Source organism: Lepidothrix coronata, unplaced genomic scaffold (assembly GCF_001604755.1).
Source record: "Lepidothrix coronata isolate B3197 unplaced genomic scaffold, Lepidothrix_coronata-1.0 Scaffold178, whole genome shotgun sequence".
NCBI lineage: Eukaryota > Metazoa > Chordata > Aves > Passeriformes > Pipridae > Lepidothrix > Lepidothrix coronata.
The window spans coordinates 1,728,178-1,750,682 of NW_016690358.1; the positions used below are offsets into that span (position 1 = coordinate 1,728,178).

Consider the following 22,505-nt stretch of genomic DNA (forward strand, 5'->3'; position numbering starts at 1 on the left):
TGATGTTCCCAGCCAGCCCCAGTGCCAGTCCTCCCAAGTGCCCTCATGAGCATGAACAGTTTTCCCTCTTTCCTCCCACTTGGCAGCACCTTCCCAGCAGCTGCACCCTTCCCAGTCCTGTGCCACGGCAGGGGCAGTGAATATCTCCTCTTGCCTCCAGCCAGGGGCAGAAACAGCAGATGGAGCTGAATACATCAAAGATCTTCAGAGATATCCCTCGGCAGCACATCCTTGGAGTGTGGGTCTCAGGGAATCCTGGTCCCCCATGGCAGTGAATGTCTGAGGGCTCGCAGTGGGAAGCAGGACCCTTGCTGGGAAGGCAAGGGAAGAATGAGGAGTGAGTGAGGAGGGTGAGGGACAGCCCCTAAAAGGAGGGCAGAGCCTGGCTGAGGGACAGGACACGGGGCAGCATCATGCCTGGGAAGGGACAGGACAGGAGGGTGGGACAGGGATGGGGACCAGAGGGTTGGCCTGGAGGAGGGACCGGCAGTGGGAGGCGCAGGCTGGGTGCTGTGAAGCCCGTCTGCACCCGCAGCAGTTCCTGCAGGGAACTGCCTTGGCATCACCCTGGAGCCCAGAGCAGGGCAGCCCTGGAGCCCTCAGCAGCACTGCCACCATGCTGCTCCACCAGAGCCGGCCCTGGGGGGCTGCAGACCACAAGAGGTGAGGGCGAACCCCGAGGGTGGCAGGGGATGGATGGGACAGACTTGGGGACAGTGGGGAAGGGACTGGGCCAGTCCATGCCCACTGCACTGGCTGGTCCATGTGGGTTTGTAGGGATGGGATGGTGTCCACCTGCCTGTGAGGTGCCACTGCCCATGGGCACGGCTGGACTGCCCCAAAGTGCCACCCCACAACTTGGTGCCCAGCACAGCCCAGGTACCCCCTGCCTGGGCAGGGGGGGGTCTCATGAGCCAGCTGAAGCCCCAGGCAGGACAGGCAGAGAGCAAAGCTAGCCACAGATCCCTCAGGGCGATATAGGCATGAGAAAGGAGGAAATTACCCCATTTCATCGCCGGGCTGCTGGGCAGAAGTGGGTACAACCCTTTAACCCTGTGGCACAAACAGCCAGCCCACATCGGTGCTGGGTTCCCCCCGCCCTTTATGTAGGTCCTGCATCAACAGGCAGCCTTCCAGCTGCCATGTGCCCGTGCTCTGCTCTGCAAATCCTGCTCCCCCAGCTCCTGCCGTGACTGTCCCTCCTTCCTCGCTGACAGCATCCCCCCCACGTGCTCGTAGTGACAGCGCTGCCTCTGCCAGGCACTTCCCCGTGGCACCCGCGGCACCCGGGCAGGCAGCGCTGGGGAGCCGGAGCCGCCCGTGCCGGGGCGCGGGGGCTCAGCCCGGCTGTCCCCCGGCGGGTTTGGGACGCAGCTCCTGCGGGAGGGGGCAGGGGATGCGTGGGAGCGTGCAGGCAGCAGGAAGGAAGCCTGCGCCGAACAATAGAGGGAAATGGAGGAACTGGAAAAAGACCCAGTGGCAGCACAGTCAGCACAGATGGTTCAGTGCGGAGCCGCATGATTCATGGGAAAAAGGCCCTCAGCGCCCCGCGGGCAGCCCGCGGCTCTGTCCCGGGGCTGTGCTGCCAAATCGTTTGGGGATGGGGGACCCTGATGGGAGACAAGCCTGGTGGAACACGTCCGTCCGTGTCGATGTGCTGGCGGTGGGGGGTCCGTCCCGGCCGGGGGTGGGTGGGAGGCTGTCCCCCCTCTGCCTGCCCGTGAGTCATGCTGACCTCTCCCATGCCCTCGCCAGCAGTGAGAGAGAGAGATTATGGTCTGGCCCTTCCGGCTGCAGAGCCCTCCCCGAGCCGGCCGGCACAGGAGCTCATCCCCTGGGAGGGGCCGTGCTGCTCCCCCCGTTATCTGCCCGGGACACCCCCGCGGCTGCGCCGGCTCTTGTCCTCCCGCCCAGCCCCGCGCTCGGCACAGCCCGGGATGTCCCAGCGCTCGGCGTCTGCTCGACCACCCGCTCCCCCGTGAGCCCCCGGGCGCTCGGTTCCCGCCCGGGATCAGGTCACGGCCTCGCCGACAACGCGGGGCCAGATCCGGCAGCTCCGGGGAGGGGTGGAGAGGCTTGGGCTGAGGAACAACAGGATGCCGGCTCCTCGAGCTGGGAGGTGAGCGACTCCGGGGAGAGCAGCGAGGTGGGGAGACCTATGGAAGAAGCATCCTGCGCTCCCACTCACAGGATCTGTGCCCTTCACGGCAGCTGAACCCACCCCCTTCCCTGGCTGCTGCCCCCTCACCCCCTTTCTCTCCTCCTTGCACAGATGATGGGCTGAGCACCCCTTGCAGAGGCACCCCAGGGCCATGAGCTCCCCGTGCGGCCCTGACTCGGATATCGCAGACTGGCTGGCCACCATCCACTTGCAGAGGTACCGGGATGTCTTCAAGCAGCACGGCTACCACGTGGCCAGAGATGCCACCTCGCTGGACGGGCACGACCTGCAGCAGCTCGGCATCACTGCCACCGGGCACCGCAAGAGGATCCTCAGCCTGGCGCAGCAGACGCGGATGCTGAGTCAATCCCATACAGGACGCACAGCAGGAGACACCCCTTCCCGAGCCACGGAGGCCCTGGATGCCCCCCAGGCGGGAAAGGATGCCATGAAAGCACAGCCAGGAGGGACTACTGACGCCTTTAGGACACAGCAGCGTGTTGCTGCGCCCAGCCAGGCATCGCCTGTAGAGAAGGACCCTGCTCCTCCCGTCGCGAAGCCGGTCCCCAAGCCGAGGACGGTTTTCCCTCGCTCAAAGCCCGAGCAGGGGTTAGTGCCCGTGCCACCAGCGCGCTCCACAGTGCCAGCACGCGGCCCGGGCAGCGGCGGGGCACCTGCAGCCTTTGTGGTACTAGAGGGGTTTGTGCCGGGGGAGAGCTCCACGGATTTGGAGCGCCCGGAGCCCAGGCCAGCCCCGCCGGCTGATCCAGGGGCAGCCGCGGCCATGGGTGTGATAACATCCCGACTGCGAGCTCGGGAGAGCCCTCGGGAGGAGACACGGCCATCCCCAGCTCCAAATCATGGACAAACCTTGGAGCCGTCGGAGAAATCCCCCCCGTCCGTGCCGTCTGTCCCACCGCGGCACAGCCACAGGGTCCTGGCAGCTGAGCCCAGCCCTGGGAACGTGCCGGAGGGTCACCCCCGCTCCCACCCTCCCCTGCTCGCCGCAGCCGCCCCAGCCAGGAGAGATCCCTCGCCGTGCCCCAGGGCAGGAGCAGGGCAGGGCCGGCTGGAGATGGTGTCCAATGTCATCTACGAAGGACTGGAGCGCCCGGCAGCACCCGCTGAGGACTCGGGAGGGGAGGATGGTCCTCAGGTTCTCCCTCAGCCCCCGGCTCTGTCCCCGCAGGAGCTGACCCAGCCGGATGACAAGTCTGAGTAAGCAGATGCTTCCCCTCGCCCCTGGGAGTGGAGGGGGGGTGCAGAGCAGCCAGAGGCAACAATCCAAAGAGACCCCCACCCTCGGAACCCCATCCCACCCCAGAGCCTGTGCCTGCCTGCCTCCAGGTGCCAGACAAAGCCCTTTCCCCACTTTCCCTATGTCTTTCCCAAGCTCTGGATACAGCAGCTGGTATGACAGGGTGGCCCTGGGCCCCTGGATGGCTCCTTCTGGTTGTGGGGAAAAGTTGCTGCCCCTTCCTTGCCCCCCAGGAGCAGGGCTGGAGGTCCCCAGCATGGTGAGGGGGTGACTGAGTGAGGGTTCTGGGGCTGGTTCCTGCTGGGAAATGCCCAGGAGACAGAGCCTGGCAGGTCCCAGGGTGGAGAGGAGAAGGGAGCAAGGAGGGCACTGGGAGCAGGGAGGGGACGCTGCACATTCCAGGGGGCAAAGCCGGGCTCAGCCTGGGTCAGGACCAGCCTCCAGCCTGATGGGACCCTGCAGGCTCCCAGCCCAGCCCAGCCCAGTAACCCCTCTCCTGTTTTCCAGCAGTCCCAGCTGGCCCAGCGGGGCCCTGCCCCCCGTCCCGCAGAGACCCACCGGCAAGCCAGGTGAGAGCCCCAGGGCACTGGTGAGCACTGGGGACTTCCTGGTGTCCCCAGGGAAGGGGGGAGAGGGGGGCACACACACACCTTGCCTTTCCCCTGGGTCCTGCCCAGTGCTCCTGCCTCGCTCAGGGACTGGGGTGCCCCATTCCAAGGCAGCGCCCAACCCCACAAGTGTTTGGGCTGGCATCTCTGTCACGTCGTGTGCCCTGGATGTTGGGGTGCACTGTGGGCTCAGGGGGGTCCCCCTCCAATGCTGGGGGTCCTGGTTGGTCTCTCCCTCACCGCAGGCACCACTGACTGCCTTTCCCTCCCGCGTCTCCCCACAGAGGTGAACGAGCAGCCCGTCAGCCCCTACAGTGAGACCATCTTCGGGCACGTAGCCCCATCCCGGGACCTGAAGGTGAGGGCAGACTGTGGGGATGGTGGCTGTCCCCTGCTGTCACTCTGCATCCTACCAGCTGCTGCAAAGCTGGGAGCTGCAACTGGTGAGACCAGGGTACCCAGCAGTGCCTGGTGAAGGTTCTTCCCCAGAGGGTGGTTGGCACTGAACAGGCTCCCCAGGGCAGTGGACACGGCCCCAAGGCTGCCAGAGCTCAGGGAGTGTTTGGACAATGCTCTCAGGGACAGGGTGGGATTGTTGGGGTGTCTGTGCAGGGCCAGGAGTTGGACTGGATGATCCTTGTGAGTCCCTTCCAGCTCAGGATATTCTGTGATTCTGTGCTGGGTTGGGGGTCACAGACTGAGCCCCCTGCACTGTGGGCTGGGCAGGATGAGGAGATCTGGGATGGGAGAGGGCGCAGGGAGAGGAGATGTGACTGTTCTCTCCCCACAGGGTGTTGGCATCTCCACTGGTCAGAGCTACGAGGCAGTGTCCGAGCTGGACCTGGAGCGAGAAGTCTGCAGGTGGGATCACCTCCCTACAGGGCTACAGGGGCTGGGCTGGGCTCAGGGTCAGGGGTTTGCATGCCAGGGGATAGGGGACACCTCTGGGGACAGCCTGAGAGGGAATGGGGGGTTTTCCCCCACCATAGAGCTGATCAGAAATGTCTGGGATCAGGTCAGCAGCCTCCAGGAGAGCTGGTGGGTTTGGAAAGGAGAAGGAGCTGTGCTGGGGGGTGGCCCCTGGGGGGACAGGGCTTGGCAACAAACATTGTATGTGCACAGTTGAGGCAGCACCAGTGGCAATGGACACCTGCACACCCAGAGGAGCCTGGATTTGGCCTCTGGGAGTGGGAAAACACCACAGGCGACAGGGATTACTCATAAATGAGATAGTTCCCAGCTCCAGATGGAGGGATGTGCAATATCCAAAGGGTCCAGCATCATCAGATCAGCATTTGCTGCTCAGTCACACTGTGTTAGACACTGAAATTGTGAGGGGCACCTTTAAAATGCTTTTGAAATGTACTTTCCATACCTCCTGATAGCATCTCAGAAAGAGGAAGGAAAGCTGCTCTTCCCATTTCGGATGGGGAGGGTTCCTTTTCCTGTGTTGCTCAGAGGAGGAGGTGAGCTGCAGCTCTGTGTCCTTCAGCTCTGGCCGTGGCCTTGCTGGCCAGTGCATGCCCATGGCCCTTTCTGGCCCAGTGTTGGTCCAGCCCATCTCCTGCTCTGGGTGTTTGTCACTGATCCAGTGGCACGGAGCTGACACAGCCACGGGCGGGGAACTGCAAATACCTGGGAACAGGAGTTTTGCAAACAGAAATCCTGAAATCTCCCGTGGAGCCTCTGAACCAGCAGTTCAGAGCAGAGCTGGGCACTGCCCTGTGGGTCACAATCTCCATCCAGTGGCTTCCAAGGAGTTGGGATCCAGAATATCCCGAGATCATTAGTCAGGCACTTGCAGCTGTGGACCCACCAGGGAGTTTGCAGCCTGGTCTTGCTGAGAAGAGGCAGGATGTGACTGTCAGCAGTGTCAGGGGCAGTGGCTCACAGGTTTTTTCCTCCCAGACTGAGCACAAGGGTGGTTGGGGTGTGAGGAGTGGAAGTAGCGACAGAAAAGCCTTTGAAGACCTCTTGCATTGTGCTCCATTCCACATCCAGCTGCTCCAACGCTTTCCTCCCTCAGCCAGCCCCACTGGTCTGACCACAATCCCTTGGAGCAGAGCTATGGGCTCCTGCTCAGCTGCTGAGGGGCTGCTGGCCAGCCCTGGTCCTTCTGTGGGACCTCCTGATCCTCCTCCTCAGCACTCGTGTTTCTCCAGTTCAGCCAGTCCTCATCCTGCTGACTGGCAGCTGGTCACTGGGAATAACAGGAGGGTCTCCTGCAGCCCAGAGATCTGCTTGTTATGGGAAATATTTCCCACTCCCAAACTTCAGAGAGTCCCTTCTTCCCCTTTCTTCTACCTGTGGGAGCTCTTCTCACCCTGTTGTGGGGGAGCTTTGTCTGGAGCCCTCTTGCTCTCTGGGCAGTGCCAGTATTAGGGGTGGGCACAGCCACCTCACCAGCAACAAAATATCCTCAGCAAAGAGGAAAAGGAATGCAAAATTGCCTGGGAAACTGAGAGCCGAGTCTCTGAGGGTCCAGCAGAGCCTGGAGTTTAGGGTGGGATTTACCTGCTCTCACACTGACCACCTTCATCCAAGCTGGTGATGCTCAGCTCCCTGAAATGCTGATGCCAAAGGCATCTCCTGCCCTGCTCCAAACATCATTCTCACAGGAGAGAGGTGGTGGCACAGCAGTGTCTGTGTCACCCTGTGGAGCTCGAAGAACTGGGTCAGACTCACCAGGCACTGTGGTGAGGATGGTGAACTCTGCCCTGGTTTGCTCCGAGACCCTGGACACCTCGAGGCATCTTCCCTTCAGGAAAAGAAACACTGGGAATGCTGTGTCCCTGACAGCTTATTCCTTCCCTCCCTCCCTGCTGGTGCCCACTCACAGGTTCATTGACTGTGACCTCCAGCTGCAGTAACCAGAGCCAGGATCAGCTCCTTGGTCCCCTCACCACCAGCAGGTCCCTTCCCTCCATCGCCCAACCTCCGTCCTCCACGAGATCTCCCACATGAGCACAGACAGGATGACATTGCCCCAACTCAGTGCACCTCAGGGATCACCCTCCAGGCTCAGCTGGCCTGGAAATACCTTCTCCTGGCCCTGGGGACTCATTTGTCCCCAGGGTTACTTGTCTTCACTGCCTGACACCAGCTGGAAGGACATGACCTGGCCTTTGCAGACTTGTTGTTTGGAGGCTTCATCCACCAGCCCTGTCCTCGAGGCCAGAGCTGGGTCTTGGTGTGTTCCCGGGATGCTGAGAGACCCCACTCCAGCCAGACCCCATCTGCTTGTCCCTGGCAGATGCTCCCTGTCCTCCAGCTCTTTATAGCTTCATTGGCTGTAAGTCATGGCTCAGGAAGGGGCTGTTATGGATTTTATCTGCTTTTTCTCTTGCTCTGACCCATTCCCTGGGTCTGTCTCCCCCTCAGCCCTGGCACTCAAGGCTGATGTCTGCCTCTGACTCACTGAGTCCTCCAGCTGCCCTGTTGCCTGGCCAGTCCCTCCTGAAGAAGCTGCAGACCAGGCTGGGACTGCAGCCAGATGACTCACCCTGCCAAGGCTCTGTTATGCTAATTAAACAGTAATTTTCCTTGTGCTTTGAGCCTTCCAGCCACCCGTGGCCATTTCTTGCCCTTCCTTTGGCTCCAGACACTGGAGCCAAACAGGCTGTTTTCCCTCTCTATCACCTCCTCATCCCATACACTGCCCCACTTCTCCAAGAACCCACCTGCAGCCTGGGTGGGTCCAGCCCAGCATCCTCCCAGACAGACTCGCTCCTGTTCCATGTGCATCAGGGACATCTGATGTCTCATGGCCTCACAAGGTGCCTGTCCAGGGCCAAAGCACAGATCCATGCACAGCCTTGGCTCCTAGGATGAGTCAGTGCCCAAAACCAGGTGTTGGGAGAATTTGAGGTCCTTCTGCTCCAAAAGCATTTCTAGTCATGCATTCACACTGGAGGCAGTTTCTCATATTCAGGGGGTTTCTCCTTCACAGATTTCTCCTTCTGCAAGGAGGAGTCCCACAGGTCAGGTGCTCCTTTCCCAAGTGCTCCTGAGCCTTGCTCCTGCTGGCTTTATCTGATGTCCCCCAGCTCATGTGTGCTCTCCTCGTGAACCCGCCCCCATCACTCACCCTGTGCCCCTGGAGATGCCCAGCCTGCTCAGGTGCTCCTCAGGCAGAAGCTGGGACAGGGCTTGGACCCTCCTTGTTGCCTTTCTTGGAGCCTTTCTTTCATGCTGGCACTGGATTCCACAGTGGAATCCTGGGTGCTCTCCTGTGGGTACTGGCGTGTTCTGCCTTCCATGGCTCTCTTCCTGCCCATCACCATTTCGCCTGGGCAGCTCCCCTGTGAGCTCCTGGGACTGTCAGACATTTTCCAGCACATTTCCTTTTCAGGGAAAGAAAAATGGCTGGAAAGAAAAATGAAAGGGCTGATGGGAAGGGGCAGCCTTAGCCCTGGTTTATTTTTATAATTTCCTTTTATTGTTGTGGTTGGAGAGGCTCAGCAGGCCTGGCTGGGGGCTTTAGCATGGCTTCCCAAGGAGATAGAGATCTTGGATTCCCAAGGTGCAGGAGCTCCACTGGCCCATCTGTCCATCTCAATCCTTTTACAGGGCATTTTGGCTGGGCACAAGAGCAGGCACAAGGTGTCATGGCAGAAAGATCTTCACAGTTCCAGAAAGTTTGGAGGGGCAGAGGGAGAAGGGCTGAGAGCCCTGGTGAGGAGGGAGCTGGGGTGGGTGTAGAGCAGGGAATAGGACATGGGGCTGGGGAGCTGCCTGGCTTTGGTTTGCTGCCTGTGAAGAGGGGAAGGAGGTAATGCCAGGGATTTGGAGTGTGTGGTGGCCCCAACCTTGCCATGATGTAGGACTGGCTGAGCCTCAGGCTGCTGATGGTCTCATGAGCACTGAGCCCTTGTCCCACCCTGCTCTTGGAGACGCAAACACCCACATCCCTGGGTGCCCCGAGCGCTCAGGACAGGGACAGGGGCAGTATGAGGTGTCCCCAGATGGGATGGGATTAGCCAGGAGCCTGCATGGTGAGCAACCTGGCTCCCTCACAGCCCCATCTGCCACAGGACAAGCAGTGAGTGCAGCAGCGAGGGACGGAGCGAGGACGAGGAGACCCGGAGCCGGCTCATCGACCGCATTGTCCAGAACGACACCGAGGGCTATTCCACCGTGGAGGCACCACGGGCCGAGGGGGCCCCCTTCAGCCTCCCAGCCCATCTCTACCCAGACGAGGTCCTGGACGACCTCACCATCTCCCCCTACGCCAGCTTCACGTCGCTCTCCGAGCCCCGGCCCACCATGCTCAGTGGCTGGCTGGACAAGCTCTCCCCACAGGGGTACGTGGGACAGCCATGGGATCGCAGAATGGGTTGGGAGGGATCTCAAAGCTGTCCTGCGGGTGCTGGGGCGTCCCAGCTGCCATGACTTTCTCGAAGCTCATCTTGTTCCCACCCCCTGCCATGGGCACAGACACCTTCCACTAGACCAGGTTGCTCCAAGCTGTGTCCAACCTGCCCTGGGACACTTCCAGGGGTGGGATGGGGCAGCCTCCATAGGTAAAGTCCCCTTGGGTGAGGTGGCCACACTGGTCACTGTGCTGCTGGTGCAGCCAGACCTCCCTGTGGGAGGAGAACCCTCTTGGGTACCCCAGCTGTGCTGCAAAGGTGTCTGTGCAGCCATCCTTGGGGGAAGGGGGGATCTCTGAGCAGATGTGGGGTCCTCGGGGGGATCATCCCCTTCCCAACAGTTTTTCTGCCGTCCCAACAGGAACTATGTCTTCCAGAGGCGCTACGTCCGTTTCGACGGGAAGAACCTGATGTACTTCAGCAGTGAGAAGGTACAAAGGGGCAGGATGGGGCAGGGTGGGGAGGTTGCACTGTGCCTTGACACCACAGGGGCTGCTATACCCCCTTTACCTCCCCTTGTCCTTCTGTGAGGAGCCAGCAATGCTTTGCCATCCCCAGGGTGGAGCAGCCATGGCCCTGATGCCTGGTGGGCTCCTAAAACAGCCTCAGCCATGGGAAGCCCGGGATAGCAAGGGGCCCTCTGCCAACAGGGAGTAGGAAAGGGGGGGTCCTGCTGGCTCACAAACCCTGGGGCAGACTGAAAATAGGATGCCAGCCATGGATCCATCCTTTCCCGCCTGGCTGCTGGTGCCCCCCGGGCTGTGCTATGAGGCAGCACCCAGGGGATGTGGAGGATGTGCCAGGTTATGGGGGTGCCCTGTGGGGAGGGCAAAGGGGGTTAACCCTACCTGGGGTCCATTCCAGGAGCCCTACCCCAAGGGGGTGATCCCGCTGTCCGTGATCGAGATGGCTCGTTCCAACAAGGACAACAAGTTCCAGGTTGTCACCAGCCATCGGATCTTCGTCTTCCGTGCTGAGAACGAGGGTAAGTGAAAACCCAGGCCCCCAGGCCCCAAAGAACCATCCCTGCCTCCCTCCTCCATCTGGAGCATCCCAAGGGCAGCTCTCACCGCATCCCTGCCATGCCTGCCGGGTGCTCTGCTCCATGCCAGGGCTGTTGGGAAGGGCTCAGCCCTGCTCCCTCATGCCTGGTCCCCAGCCCAGAGGAATGAGTGGTGCTCCACGCTGCAGAAGAAGGTGATGGACCAGCGCCTGGTGGGGTCCCGCCCCCGGCCCGCCAACACCGCTCACTGTCAGAAGTCGGGGACCCTGGAGCTGAAGGGACAGAAGTCCAAGGTGTTCGCAGCCTTGAGCCTGCCCGAGATGTGGCTGTACAAGAGTGAGCAGGTTCGTGGCCAGAGCAGCCCCCCAGCTGGCACAGAGGGCTGTGCCAATGGCAGATGGGATGGCAGGGATGGAGGGAGCTTAGCCAGGGTTGGTGCCAAAGAGGGAGCAGAGAGGAAAAGGATGGGCAGAAGAAAGGGAATGGCAGGGCAGGAAGATGGAGATCCTGCACAGAGCAGCAGTATTGGATACCAGGAGTGGGCCACCCTCCTCATCTCCTCACTGTCACCAAATTATCGTCATCTCTGCTGGGTGCTTTGGTCTCAGTCACACCAAGGCATCCCAATCCATCACAGGGTGGGTGGGTCAGTCACTGAGCACGGAATCAGCAGCAAACACATCTGCTGCAAGGGGCATCTGCCCCATGGGAAGCAGCAGGGCACTGTCACCTCACACCCTGCTGCTGCCCACAGAACCCCCACTTCCTTCCTGCTCAATTTTCTCACCTTTCTGGGTTTTTTTCCATCACCTCATTTCCAGGTTGCCCAGTAGTCAGCATCAACTCTGAGGGTTTGGCTCGGGTTGATGCTCATCTTATGAGTGTCCCTGACTCAAATCCTGAAAACAGAAGGACCTGGATGGCCGGGTTTCAGGGGCTGTGGGCAGAACTTGCATTTCATTTGAAGGCATAACATATTTGCAGAGTGCTTTATGTCAGGCCACTGAGGTGGCTGAGAGACGTGGCAAGGTCTCATCTCAGGGATGGGATGATGGGGGTGCCTGAGGCCCCAACATCACGGGCGTGTCCGGAGTGGTGTGTCCACCACGGCTGTGGCACTGCAGGACCAACAGCAGCGTCACTCTGAATTGCAGTTCTTCAAAATGGGCATTGGCATGTTCTTCATTGAGATGCGTGGCTCCACCATCCGCGAAGCCAAGAACCGCAGCTTCGAGCTCATCACCCCCTCCAAAACGTTCAGGTATCCCCGGCACCCAGGTGGGATGAGGTGGGAGGAGCAGCCAGGTGCCAGACCTGGGTGCTGGTTGCTGCAGTGCCCTGAGTTTTGGCTGTGCTGGCGCCCACAGTTTCGTGGCGGAGTCGGAGCGGGAGAAGCGGGAGTGGATGGAGGCGCTGCAGGAGGCCATGGCTGAGATGCTCTATGACTACGAGGTGGCAGAGAAGATCTGGTCCAACAAAGCCAACAAATACTGTGCAGACTGCTGGGCTCAGAGTCCCGACTGGGCATCCATCAACCTTTGCGTGGTCATCTGCAAGCAGTGTGCAGGTGGGGACACCTTCCTGGGGGGCACGTGGTGGCCTGCTTGGGGCAGGCAGGTGCTGGCTGGAGTATGGGCACAGCTTGGGTCCCAGTTCCCTGGCAGGGTCAAGGGGTGCTCACTCTCCTGCTCCCCGCAGGGCAGCACCGCAGCCTGGGCTCCAACATTTCCAAGGTGCAAAGCCTGAAGCTGGACACCAGCGTCTGGTCCAATGAGATCGTACAGGTAGAGGCACTCGGGGCAGGGCACCGGGGCTGGCACGGTGTGCTCAGGGGCCAGGCTGCTCCTCTAGCAGGGCAGCAGCCCCACGGTCTCTGTTGGGGTGCAGGAACACTGGGAATCCTGCTCCTCCTGCTGGCCCTGGTGCTCACCATGACCATGGGGCTCTCCTGCAGCTCTTCATCGTGCTGGGAAACGACCGAGCCAACCGGTTCTGGGCCGCTCGGCTCCCGGCGAGCGAGGCCATCCACCCGGACAGCAGCGCCGAGCAGAGGCGGGAATTCATCTCCCGCAAGTACCGGGAGGGCCGGTACCGCCTGCCCCATCCCCACTGCCCCACCCAGGAGGACGTGCTCCAGGTAGGGGCCACCTCGGGGTACCGGGGTGCTGGGAACCATCCCAGAGCTCCTGGTTTGAGATGCCAACACCTCCTGCCTGGCTGTGCGTGCGCACACCCTCGTGCCAGGCATATCTTGGGAGGTTGTGCCCTGGTTTGCCTGCCTTCAGATGTCCCTAGGAGTGGTCTGGGGTCTCCATGAGCCGGGACGTGGTCCCTAAAGGCACTATCTCACCCCAGGCACTGTGCACTGCGGTGGCAGGACCAACCCTCCTCAAGACCATCCTGCAGTTCTTCTCGTCCTCAGAGGCTGGTCTGGCATCTGACCCTGCTGCCAGCGAGGTGGCCCCAGGGGCTGACCTTTGGTGGGGATTGGAGAGCAAAAGGCCCAGGAACCTTTCAGGTAATGAGGACCCTCAAACCCCATCTATGATGGGGACACTTCCTCCTTGCCATTGCCCCTGTCCCCCTCGGCACGCCCCAAGGCTGGGGACATCATCAGGTGCTGAGCCTCCCTGGGGACCCCGCCTGGGACTCTCTTTTAGGATGGGGCAAGGCAGCAGTTCCTCTGGAGCCCCTTTTCAGGGAACCCCATGCCTGGCACACCCCCTTGCCCACACCTCCATGAGTGGGATCTCCCGACTCCTCTGTTATTCACAATTTGGTGGGTGCCTGCTCCCACCCCGCTCTCAGTGCCGTGCCCCACAGGGAGCCCCCGCGCACGGGAACCGGGTCCAGAGGGCGTCTACAACGAGATCACACAGCCAGTGACACACAGCGGGTACCTGCACCGGGCCACGGCCCCCCCAAAGCTCCCAGGTGCCAAGAAGAGCAAAGAGGGTGAGTGTGGGGAGTGCAGGAGGGCATTCAGGGGGTGCCCATCCCGGTGCCACTGACCCCATGTTCCCACAGACTTCCAGCGCACGTGGTGCTCCCTGGAGAGATCCCTGCTCTTCTTCGAGACAGAGAAATGCACTGAGCCCCTGGGCCACATTGAGAGTGGGGACCTCCTCTCCCTGGGTGTCAGCAGAGCCCAGGCACTCACCAGCCCCTGCCCCACTGAAAGGTACCCCCAGCCGTGCCCCCACCACGTGCCCAGAGAGCCTGGGGGCACACAGAGGGCTTTGCTCCTGCTGGGTGCGATGGTCTGCCCTGGCTCTGGGTGCAGGGTCGGGGTAGGGGCTGCCCTGATGGGCTGGTTCATCCTCTGCAGGTTTCGCTTCACTCTCGAGCTGTTCCTCGCTGGGGAAAAAGTGCAGCAGCTGGGAACTGATGGGCCTGAGACTCTGCAGGCCTGGGCCAGTGCCATCGGCAAGGTGAGCCAGCCCCAGCCCCGGCACCCTGCTGTGTCCCCAGGATCTGTCCTCACTGATTCCTCCCAACCTCTTGATCTGCTGTGGGAAGCACCCTCCTCCCTTTCCAGGGGGTCTCATCCTCCCTGATGACCTCATTGGAGTCATCACTCGGGGTTGAGCCCTGAATTCACCCAGCTCGTCTCTCGCTCCGTCCCACAGTGGTTCACACCCGTGAGCTGTCACTGCCTGCTGGGCTACGAGTTCCAGCGCGTGGGCCAGCTGCGCTACAAGTGCATGCTCAACCCTGAGAGGTGGCAGCAGGCCTTCTTCATCCTCCAGAAAGCTCACCTCTTCATCTGCCCCGCCGAGGAGGACGGGGCTGAGGACAGCATCAACCTCCGGCGGCTGCAGGAGCTCAGTGAGTGCTGTCACAGCCCGGCACAGGCACCGTGTGGGGGTGGCCGTGCACAGCTCTGACCCCTCCACCTCTCACCCCAACACAGGTCTGGTTCCCCCCACGGAGACTCCAGACAAGAAGGAGATGCTTATCCTGGTGGAGATGGGGAGGTGAGTCCTGGCCGTGGGAATGATGGGGAATGAGCCAGGCAAGCCCAGCAGGCTGCCCAGGGCAGAGCCACTTATGCGTGGGTTGATGCTGATCCAAACCCCATGGTGGGGATGCTACTGGGACAGCAGAGCTGTGACCAAAGGGTTTGCAGAGGTCACTCCATCAAGGGTCTCTTGATGGGGTAGCATATCCCTCGGCTCAGCCTGGCTGTGCCTTGCTCCCTGTCCCAGGCAGGAGGGGATAACCTGCCCCTCCGGCAACGTTCATTCCCTCTTTTCTGCCTTGTTGTTCTCAGGACATTTTACCTGCAGGGCTTGTCACGGGTGGACTCTGCAGCATGGTACACGGACATCCAGGCCTCGGCAGGGGGCCGGGGCAACGCGCTGCGGGACCAGCAGCTGAGCCGGGGGGACATCCCCATCATCGTGGACAGCTGCATCGCCTTCATCACCCAGTATGGTGAGCACGGCACGGCTGGAACAGCCCCCAAGGCACCGCGGGGGCCACCAGCCCCACTGGGGATTATCTGAGCAGGACCGAGCCCCTGTGACCCCGTGTCCCTGTCCCAGGGCTGCGGCACGAGGGAATTTACCGCAAGAACGGAGCCAAGTCGCGGATCAAGGTGCTGATGGAGGAGTTCCGGCGGGACGCCCGCAATGTCAAGCTACGCATCAACGACAACTTCATCGAGGACGTCACTGATGTCCTGAAGAGGTTCTTCCGCGAGCTGGAAGATCCCATCTTCACCCTGGAGCTGCACCCGCAGTGGAAGGAGGCTGCAGGTACCTCCTTCACCCAACGCTGCTCCCATGCTGGGCCACCTGCCAGGGTTCCCTGGGGCCGGTATCCCACAGGGTAGGATCCTGGTGCCAACCCTGGTCATCTCTGGGTCATCTCTGGATCTGCTGGTCTCAGCAATGATCCATGACATGGGTTCCTCCCTCCAGAAATCCCCTCGAAGCCCCAGCGCCTGGAGCGGTACAAGGAGCTCATCCATCGCCTGCCCCGCCTCAACCACAAGACCCTGGCTGCGCTCATCGGGCACCTCTACCGGTCAGTGGGCCACCTCCCTGCAGGGTCCCCCAGTCCAGCCAGGGTCCCCAAGAACAGTCAGTATGTGGGGTCTCCCTGCTCCCCAGGGAATGCTGCCTTCCAACCCTGAGAGACAGGAGGAGCCCCATGCCCGTGTCCTGCCACACCAGCCCTCTGGATGGTGCTGGAACATGCTACTCTGGGACACCTTGAATGTTCCCAAAGTCATCCTGCAGCAAGGGGGAGTGACAGGAGGTTTGGGACTAGGGGACACCCCCCTGTGGGATGTAGACTTCACTAAATGCCCCAAACAGAACACTACATTCCCATTCCTGACTCAGCGGCTGAGGTGGGGCTCTTGTCTGGTTTGATGGCAGCGGGAAGTTCTCGTAACAGGAACTGCCTGGCTTGAAGTTCCCATTGCTGGTGGGCTGGGTAAATTCGAGCTGTTTTTCAGGAGAATTTGTATGAGGCAGGGGAGGGTGGATGGGGCTGAAACCCCATCCAGAGTGGGACCAGCCCCTCACCTCTCTGCTCCTTGTCCCAGGGTGCAGAAATGTGCAGACCTCAACCAGATGAGTACCAAGAACCTGTCACTGCTCTTCGCTCCCAGCCTCTTCCAGACCGACGGCAAAGGGGAGCACGAGGTCAAGGTGATGGAAGATCTCATCGACAACTACGTCAGCATCTTCAATGTGAGCAGGGGCCTGCCAGCCCCCTCCAGCTCCCCTTGCATCCCCCCATACTGCCCATCTCTGCCTCCCCTGCATTCCTCCATCCTGGCCTTGTGTCCTCCTTGTATCCCACTCCACATTGACCCTGCTCATTCTTCCTCCGGCAGATTGACGAGGACCAGGTATCCCAGATGGATCTAGAGAACAGCCTGATCACCACCTGGAAGGACACGCAGGTACTATGGATGTGCTTGTTGGCCCCCACCACAGCAGGGACCCCTGGGCTAGTGGGACTGACTGGAGGGTGGGGACACTCCCAGCTGCCCACCCTGGGTCCCCACTGTCCCACACCAGATATTTGGGAAAGGACTTTCCCCACTTGACTTCCCTTTGCCCATCACCTTGAGGCTCCTGCCCAGGGGAGAAGCAGCCCCAGCTTCTTAAGACACCATCACCAGCCCCTGGGATGATGGGATGTGCTCAGCACCCGCGCCAGCATGGCACCAACACCACCCGCTCTTCCCCAGCTCTCACAGGCAGGTGACCTCATCATCGAGGTTTACCTGGAGCAGAAGCTGCCCGACTGCTGTGTCACCCTGAAGGTGAGTCCCAAAGGAGGGCTGTGCCAGGGGGAGTGAGGAGGGACTCAGGCTCTGGGTGCAGCCTGTCCCTGGGACCCATCCTGCCACCGCCCACGCAGCTCCCCGTGTGTCTGGCCCCAGGTGTCCCCCACGATGACGGCGGAGGAACTCACCAACCAGGTGCTGGAGATGCGCAACGTGGCAGCCAGCCTGGACATCTGGCTGACCTTCGAGGCGCTGGAGAACGGGGAGCTGGGTGAGCCTGGTGGGATGGCACGGGGGGATACCCCTGGCATGGCTGGGCTGGTGGGAAGGAGGGGTGGGACAGGGAGAGGAGGCTTTGTGCTGGTGGCAGGGGGAATGTGGACTGGCACAGGGAACGGGGACAGAGAGATGAGAGTGTCTCTGCATCCCCAGAGAGGCCCCTGCACCCCAAGGAGAAGGTGCTGGAGCAAGCTTTGCAGTGGTGCAAGCTCCCGGAGCCCAGCGCCGCGTACCTGCTGGTGAGGAAGGTCCCCATTGGCGAGGGCAGCTGTCTGTTCACAGGTAAGGCAGTCACAAAAAGTCCCAGCCCCTGGGGGTGTCCCCAGAGAGAGACAGCTCTGCCTGAGCTTCCCCTTGCCCTGGCCACTGCAGCCATCAGGGTCACATCCCTGAGACCCACAGTGGGATCCTCCTGCCCCTCCCAGCCCCCCTCACCCCCATCTCCTCACTCTGGGCAGGTGCCAAGCGTGAAAGCCCCAAGTGTGGGCTGCTGAAATGCCGTGAGGAGCCCCCCAAGCTGCTGGGGAACAAGTTCCAGGAGCGCTACTTCGTGATCCGGGACCGGAGGCTGCTGCTGCTCAAGGAGAAGAGGGTACCCAGGGCATGGACCTGCACCCCGAGGGCGGGGGAGAGGCAGGGAGAGGGAGCCTGGGGACAGCGGTGGCATGGTGGTGGCTGTCCTCCTGGCAGGGAGGCTGGCACCAAGCTGGGCTGACCCATTGGATTTCCCTCCCCAGAGTTCCAAGCCAGAGCGGGAGTGGCCCCTGGATGCAGCCAAGGTTTACATGGGCATTAAGAAGAAGCTGAAGCCACCAGCCCAGTAAGTGGATCCTTCCCTGGCCATGGCACCGGGGCATGAATCCCTCAATCCCTGCACCTGGCACATGAACCCACCAGCAGCACACCAGGCTCCACCTGGACCCAAAGCTGTGACAAACCTGGGCCCGTGGGACCACTGCCCACAGCCCTTGGGCTGTGTCTGAGCTTGGCACTGCTGCCCCACAGCCTGTCTCTTCCTTTCCCAGGTGGGGTTTCACACTGACCCTGGACAAGCAGCAGCTGTGAGTATCTGCCCCTGCCATCCTGGGGCTGGAGGGATGTCAAGATCTATCCCCAGTGTTAATGGGATTGGGACAGCCAGGGGCAGTGCTACAGGGCCCTGGGATCTGGCAGAGCCAGAGTGATGGGGCCACAAGCTCCCTGGCACAAGGGGGGAGCCAGGCTCCAGGGCTAATCCATCTCTCTACTACACACCCTTCCCACCTCCCCATCCCCACCAGCACCCCTGGGACATGCTGGGTACCCAATGAGCTCTCACCTTGCCCTGAAGCAGCGATTTGGGCATGCAATGAGTTTCAGAGGTGCAGCTCCACGGGGTGCAGCTGTGCCTGACAACCCCAGGCTCACAAACAAGGTGACAAGGGCACATGGGTCCCACTGGCCCTGCTCTCTGACAAATTCTCCACTGTCTCCTCTGCAGGTGTCTGGTGTGCTCGGGGCAGGCTGAGCTGTGGGACTGGACCACCAGCATCCTCAAGGCTCAGGTGGGTGTAGGGCTGGCTGCGCCACCCAGATGGGCAGGGCTGGGATGGGGCTGGGCAGGGCTGGGATGGGGGTGGTAGGGCTGGGATGGGGCTGGCAGGGCTGGGATGGGGGTGGTAGGGCTGGGATGGAGGTGGTAGGGCTGGGATGGGGCTGGCAGGGCAGCCTGGCCTGACCCCTGTGGCCACCCTGTCCCTGTGCACAGCACGACGACCGGCACCCCGTGATCCTGCGCCGACGCTCCTCCTCCGACCTCGCCAAGCAGAAGTTTGGCACGATGCCACTGGTGCCCCTGCACGGGGACAGCACCGACGCCACCATGCTCTCTGCCAACCAGACACTGGTAAAGCCCCCGCAGCTCCCCCTGCCCACGGGTGCTCCTGCACCCACCCTGGTCCTTGCACCCATCCCAAGACCGTGTGCCCACCCCAGAGCCCGTGGCGGGGGGTGTGTGTTGCCTGGCACCGCTGGGTGCTGTGGGTGTGTGTCCCTGTGCTCGGCGGTCTGTGTGCTGTGTGCTGGGTGCTGGGTGCTGGGTGCTGTGTGCTGGGTGCTGTGTGCTGTGCTCGTGTCCGTAGCAGCTCTCTGTGCCTGCAGACCCCACATGGGGGGTGCTGCACCCCACTGCCCCTCCTCTGCCTGCCGAGGCCCCCTGGCCCTGCCCGGTGCCCTCTGTGCTTACCTGTGCCCGTCTCCTCTGTTTCCAGCGCCGCCTGCACACGCGAAGGACTTTGTCCATGTTCTTTGTAAGTACCTGCACACGTGGAGCGTGTCCGTGGCTGGCTTTGCACTGCTCCTGCTGGCTACAGCAGCCAGGGCTCACCTACAGCATCCCACCTATGCCCAGGCCATGCTGCACGTGCTGTGTGGCAGAGGGGGTGCCCACTGCTCTGCATGCCCTGCACCTGGGGATGGGGGTCCCTGCATGGTCCCACTGTGGGCAAGCAAGACCACAACAGTCCAGCCCAGTTCCCAGAGCCTCTCTCACTGGGCACACATTGCCCAGAGGGGATCAGTGTAAGAAATGCAAGGAAACAGGTTTGGGTCCTCCTCCTCATCAAGTTATTGCTGGACTTCACCTCACCTGGCTTTGAGCTCTACGTGGGCATCCACCTGCCCTCCCCACCCCAGAGCCCCTCTGCCAAGGGTGGCATGGACCGTGCCTTGGCAAGGACCAAAATGCTCCCCCTCCATCAGCAATGGGGAGGAAAGGGGCAGCAGTGCCTGAGCCAAGAGACCTGGTGGAGGGTGGGTCCTCTGTGGGCATCAGCCCGTAGTGAGGGGCAAAGCTTCCCAGGCAGTGCCCGAGTGCAGGGAGGGCAAGGTGAGGGGGGACTGAGGGGTCTAGCTGAGCAGTGTGGACAGTGCCCCTCACCCTGACCCCCTGCCCTCCCCAGCCCATGAAGATTCACCAGGACTCCCTGGAGGAGCAGCAGGAGAAGGAGGTGGACGCTGATCCTGTGTACGAGGAGGTGGGGAACTTCCCCGAGCTGGCCGTGCTGGACCTGGGGCAGGGGCTGCTGGCAGACCTGTCGGCCGTGCCCCCCGTGGACAGGTCCAAGAAACCAGCCCCATTCCCTGAGCAGCCCCCAGCCACCCCACTGCGCTCCTCGCTGCCTGCCAGCCCGGCCCAGAGGGTGACAGGTCCCTCTGTCACCAAAGCCGTGTCCCTCGAAAGGGGCTTGAACCTGGAGAGCGGCAAAGCTCCGACCCAGGGGCTCAGACCCACCAAAACAGCCTCTCTGGAAAGGAATGTGGAGCCTTCCCTGGCGCTGGACAGGGACTGGGAGCAGGCAGCCACACCGGGGAGCAGTCCTGGTGGAGAGAGCTCCCTGGAGCTGCCCAGGAAGAGGAGCCTGCAGCCTCCCTCGCCCATCAATGACAAACTCATCCAGGAGCTCAGCAGCGTCATCCTCAGGAAGAGCGATGGCCAAACCCCGGGGCCGGGCCAGCCGGTGACGTGAGCCGTGACCCGCCGTGCCAGAGGGGCAGCCACTGACCTGGGTGGCAGTGATGATGGGTCCCCCACGCTCCCACATCACGGAATCCACACTCTCCTCCTCCTTACACTGGAGCTGGGCAAGGATTGGGGACTGGTGGCCACCAAGGGACTAGTGGGGACCGGCATGCTGAGCCCTGGTACCCCCTCCTGGGAGGGCTGGGGATGCTGCCACACATGCTCTCACTCACGAGTGGCACATCTGTCATGGAGCCCAGCACCGAGGGAAGCAAGTAAAAGGGAAAATAAAAGTGGAAACGTGGTGCCTGCATGTTTTGGCAGCACTGCACCGTGTCAGGCAGGGAGGCACACGGTGTCTGCCAGCACGGGGGGACACAGCATGTCCCCTCTCCAGCACTGGGCCCATGGGGCAGGGTCAGGACACCCAAGTCACTCCCCCTTCCCTTCTTGTATTTACTGTGGCATATTTTGGTGGGGGGGCAACAGGAGCAGGGCTGGCCGTGTGTGCCCAGCGTGTAGTCCGGCAATGGAGGACAGCCCCTGCTCAGGGAGGGGGTTTATACCTGTTCCTGCCGCCAGCAGGGAGAAATAAAGGTTTATTTGTACTCTGGAGGGTTTGCTCACTGCAGGAGGAGTGGTGAGGGATGCCAGGGTGTGGCAGGTGGGGAGATCAGGGTGCCAGGGCCAGGCACTCAGCTGGGGGACCCATGAAATGGGGCAGTGCCAGCACCATCGGAGGAACTGCAAAACTGGGGCAAAGTCATAGTGAACCTCAGATCCAGGTGGGATTTTCTGCCCAAGTCTATTGCCAGCCCTTCGTGTTGGGCACCACACTGCAGGATCCCTCCTCGCTGGGCAGGAGGACACAGCCTGGCACCCCCTGGCTCTGCTCACTGGACCTCAGGGGCAAGGCTGTCTTCTCCGTGGATCTCCCCATCGAGGACTCCAGCCCCCGCAGGCAGCGGCCTCTGGCATCCTGGACCCAGCCCCGAAAATCCTGGGAGATGTAGAAGTAGATGAAGGGATCAAAGCAGTTGTTGAAGGCACTGAGCACCAGGGCCAGGGCATACCAGAAGTAGGTGATGTTGTGGCACCCCGTGGGCTCCAGCATGTAGTGGATGAAGAGCAGCACGTTGCTGGGGGTGAAGCAGAGGATGAAGACCAGGAGGACCAGGGCCAGGACACGCACCACCTGCCCATAGCACCTTCCCTTGGCCAGCAGCCGCGCCAGGATGCAGCTGTAGGAGATGGTCATGAGCACGAAGGGCAAACCAAAGCCCAGCCCCACCAGGGAGAGGAAATAGTAGCGGAAGAACACGTGTGTTCCCTTTTCTAGGACATCATGGCATGTCGTGATGTTCAGGCTCGAGATATCTTGTGTCTGGGAGTGCAAAAGCAGAGGGCTCATGCCAGCCCCCACCACCAGCCAGATGCCCACACAGATGCCCACCTTGCCCCTGGTCCAGCTGGAGCCCTTCCACAGGAACGGGTGTGCCACGGAGATGTAGCGCTCCAGGCCGATGCAGGTGAGGAAGAGGACGGAGCTGTACATGTTCCCATAGAAGAAGGCCACCATGGTGCGGCACAAGTAGTCCCCAAAGAGCCAGTGGTTGCCCAAGAGGTGGTAGGAGATCTTGAAGGGCAGCAGGAGCACAAAGAGCAGGTCAGCACCAGCCAGGTTGAGCAGGAAGAGGGTGCTGGAACACCTCCTGAAGTTGGTGGCCAGGACCCAGCAGGCCAGAGCGTTGGCTGGCAGCCCCACGAGCAGGACCATGGAGTAGAGGGCGGGGAGGAGGAGGGTGCTGACGGTGCTGTTGAGAAAAGCTTCCTCGGAGGCGCCGGGGCACAGGTTTTTCTCTCGGGGCGTGAGGGGGATGAAGGATCGCCCTTTGACAGGCACTGAGGAGGACAAGAGGCATCACGCTCTGCCAAGAGCCCCCTCCCACTGCCCCCTCCCACTGGGGACCACGCAGGAGCTGTCACCCCTCCCTGCAGCCCCCTCCCACTGGGGACCACGCAGGAGCTGTCACCCCTCCCTGCAGCCCCCTCCCACTGGGGACCACGCAGGAGCT

At 61.6% G+C, this 22,505-nt stretch overlaps 2 protein-coding genes across 2 annotated transcripts in view; one reads left to right on the forward strand and one right to left on the reverse strand.

The window, feature by feature from the left end:
* The first annotated feature begins 557 nt into the window (after positions 1-557).
* Positions 558-21,043, forward strand: ARAP3 (ArfGAP with RhoGAP domain, ankyrin repeat and PH domain 3). The gene is made up of 34 exons (XM_017830385.1): positions 558-663; positions 2,273-3,379; positions 3,927-3,988; positions 4,312-4,385; positions 4,818-4,888; positions 9,061-9,330; positions 9,761-9,830; positions 10,264-10,384; positions 10,559-10,746; positions 11,557-11,663; positions 11,770-11,969; positions 12,101-12,186; positions 12,357-12,539; positions 12,758-12,920; positions 13,226-13,357; positions 13,430-13,583; positions 13,731-13,833; positions 14,032-14,230; positions 14,316-14,379; positions 14,676-14,839; positions 14,950-15,162; positions 15,328-15,433; positions 15,960-16,107; positions 16,254-16,322; positions 16,614-16,688; positions 16,809-16,923; positions 17,085-17,213; positions 17,390-17,523; positions 17,669-17,751; positions 17,957-17,992; positions 18,412-18,475; positions 18,679-18,816; positions 19,181-19,219; positions 19,871-21,043. Exons 2-34 carry the CDS (start codon positions 2,313-2,315, stop codon positions 20,435-20,437), a joined length of 5,394 nt encoding a protein of 1,797 aa, XP_017685874.1. The 5' UTR covers positions 558-663; positions 2,273-2,312; the 3' UTR covers positions 20,438-21,043.
* Positions 21,044-21,221: 178 nt separating this feature from the next.
* LOC108504874 (proteinase-activated receptor 3-like) overlaps positions 21,222-22,505 on the reverse strand; it is a 4,332-nt gene continuing 3,048 nt past the window's right edge. Inside the window, exon 2 of the mRNA XM_017830379.1 lies at positions 21,222-22,332. Coding sequence (XP_017685868.1) covers positions 21,236-22,332 — 1,097 coding nt within the window. The 3' untranslated portion in view covers positions 21,222-21,235. The remainder of the gene's footprint in view (positions 22,333-22,505) is intronic.

Bases quoted from the DNA above. Each gene is read 5' to 3' on its own strand.
- ARAP3 (XM_017830385.1), top strand. From the start codon at position 2,313: ATGAGCTCCCCGTGCGGCCCTGACTCGGATATCGCAGACTGGCTGGCC. The intron at 3,989-4,311 runs GTGAGAGCCCCA...GTCTCCCCACAG, and splicing joins GAGACCCACCGGCAAGCCAG to AGGTGAACGAGCAGCCCGTC. The intron at 16,924-17,084 runs GTGAGCCTGGTG...CTGCATCCCCAG, and splicing joins GCTGGAGAACGGGGAGCTGG to AGAGGCCCCTGCACCCCAAG.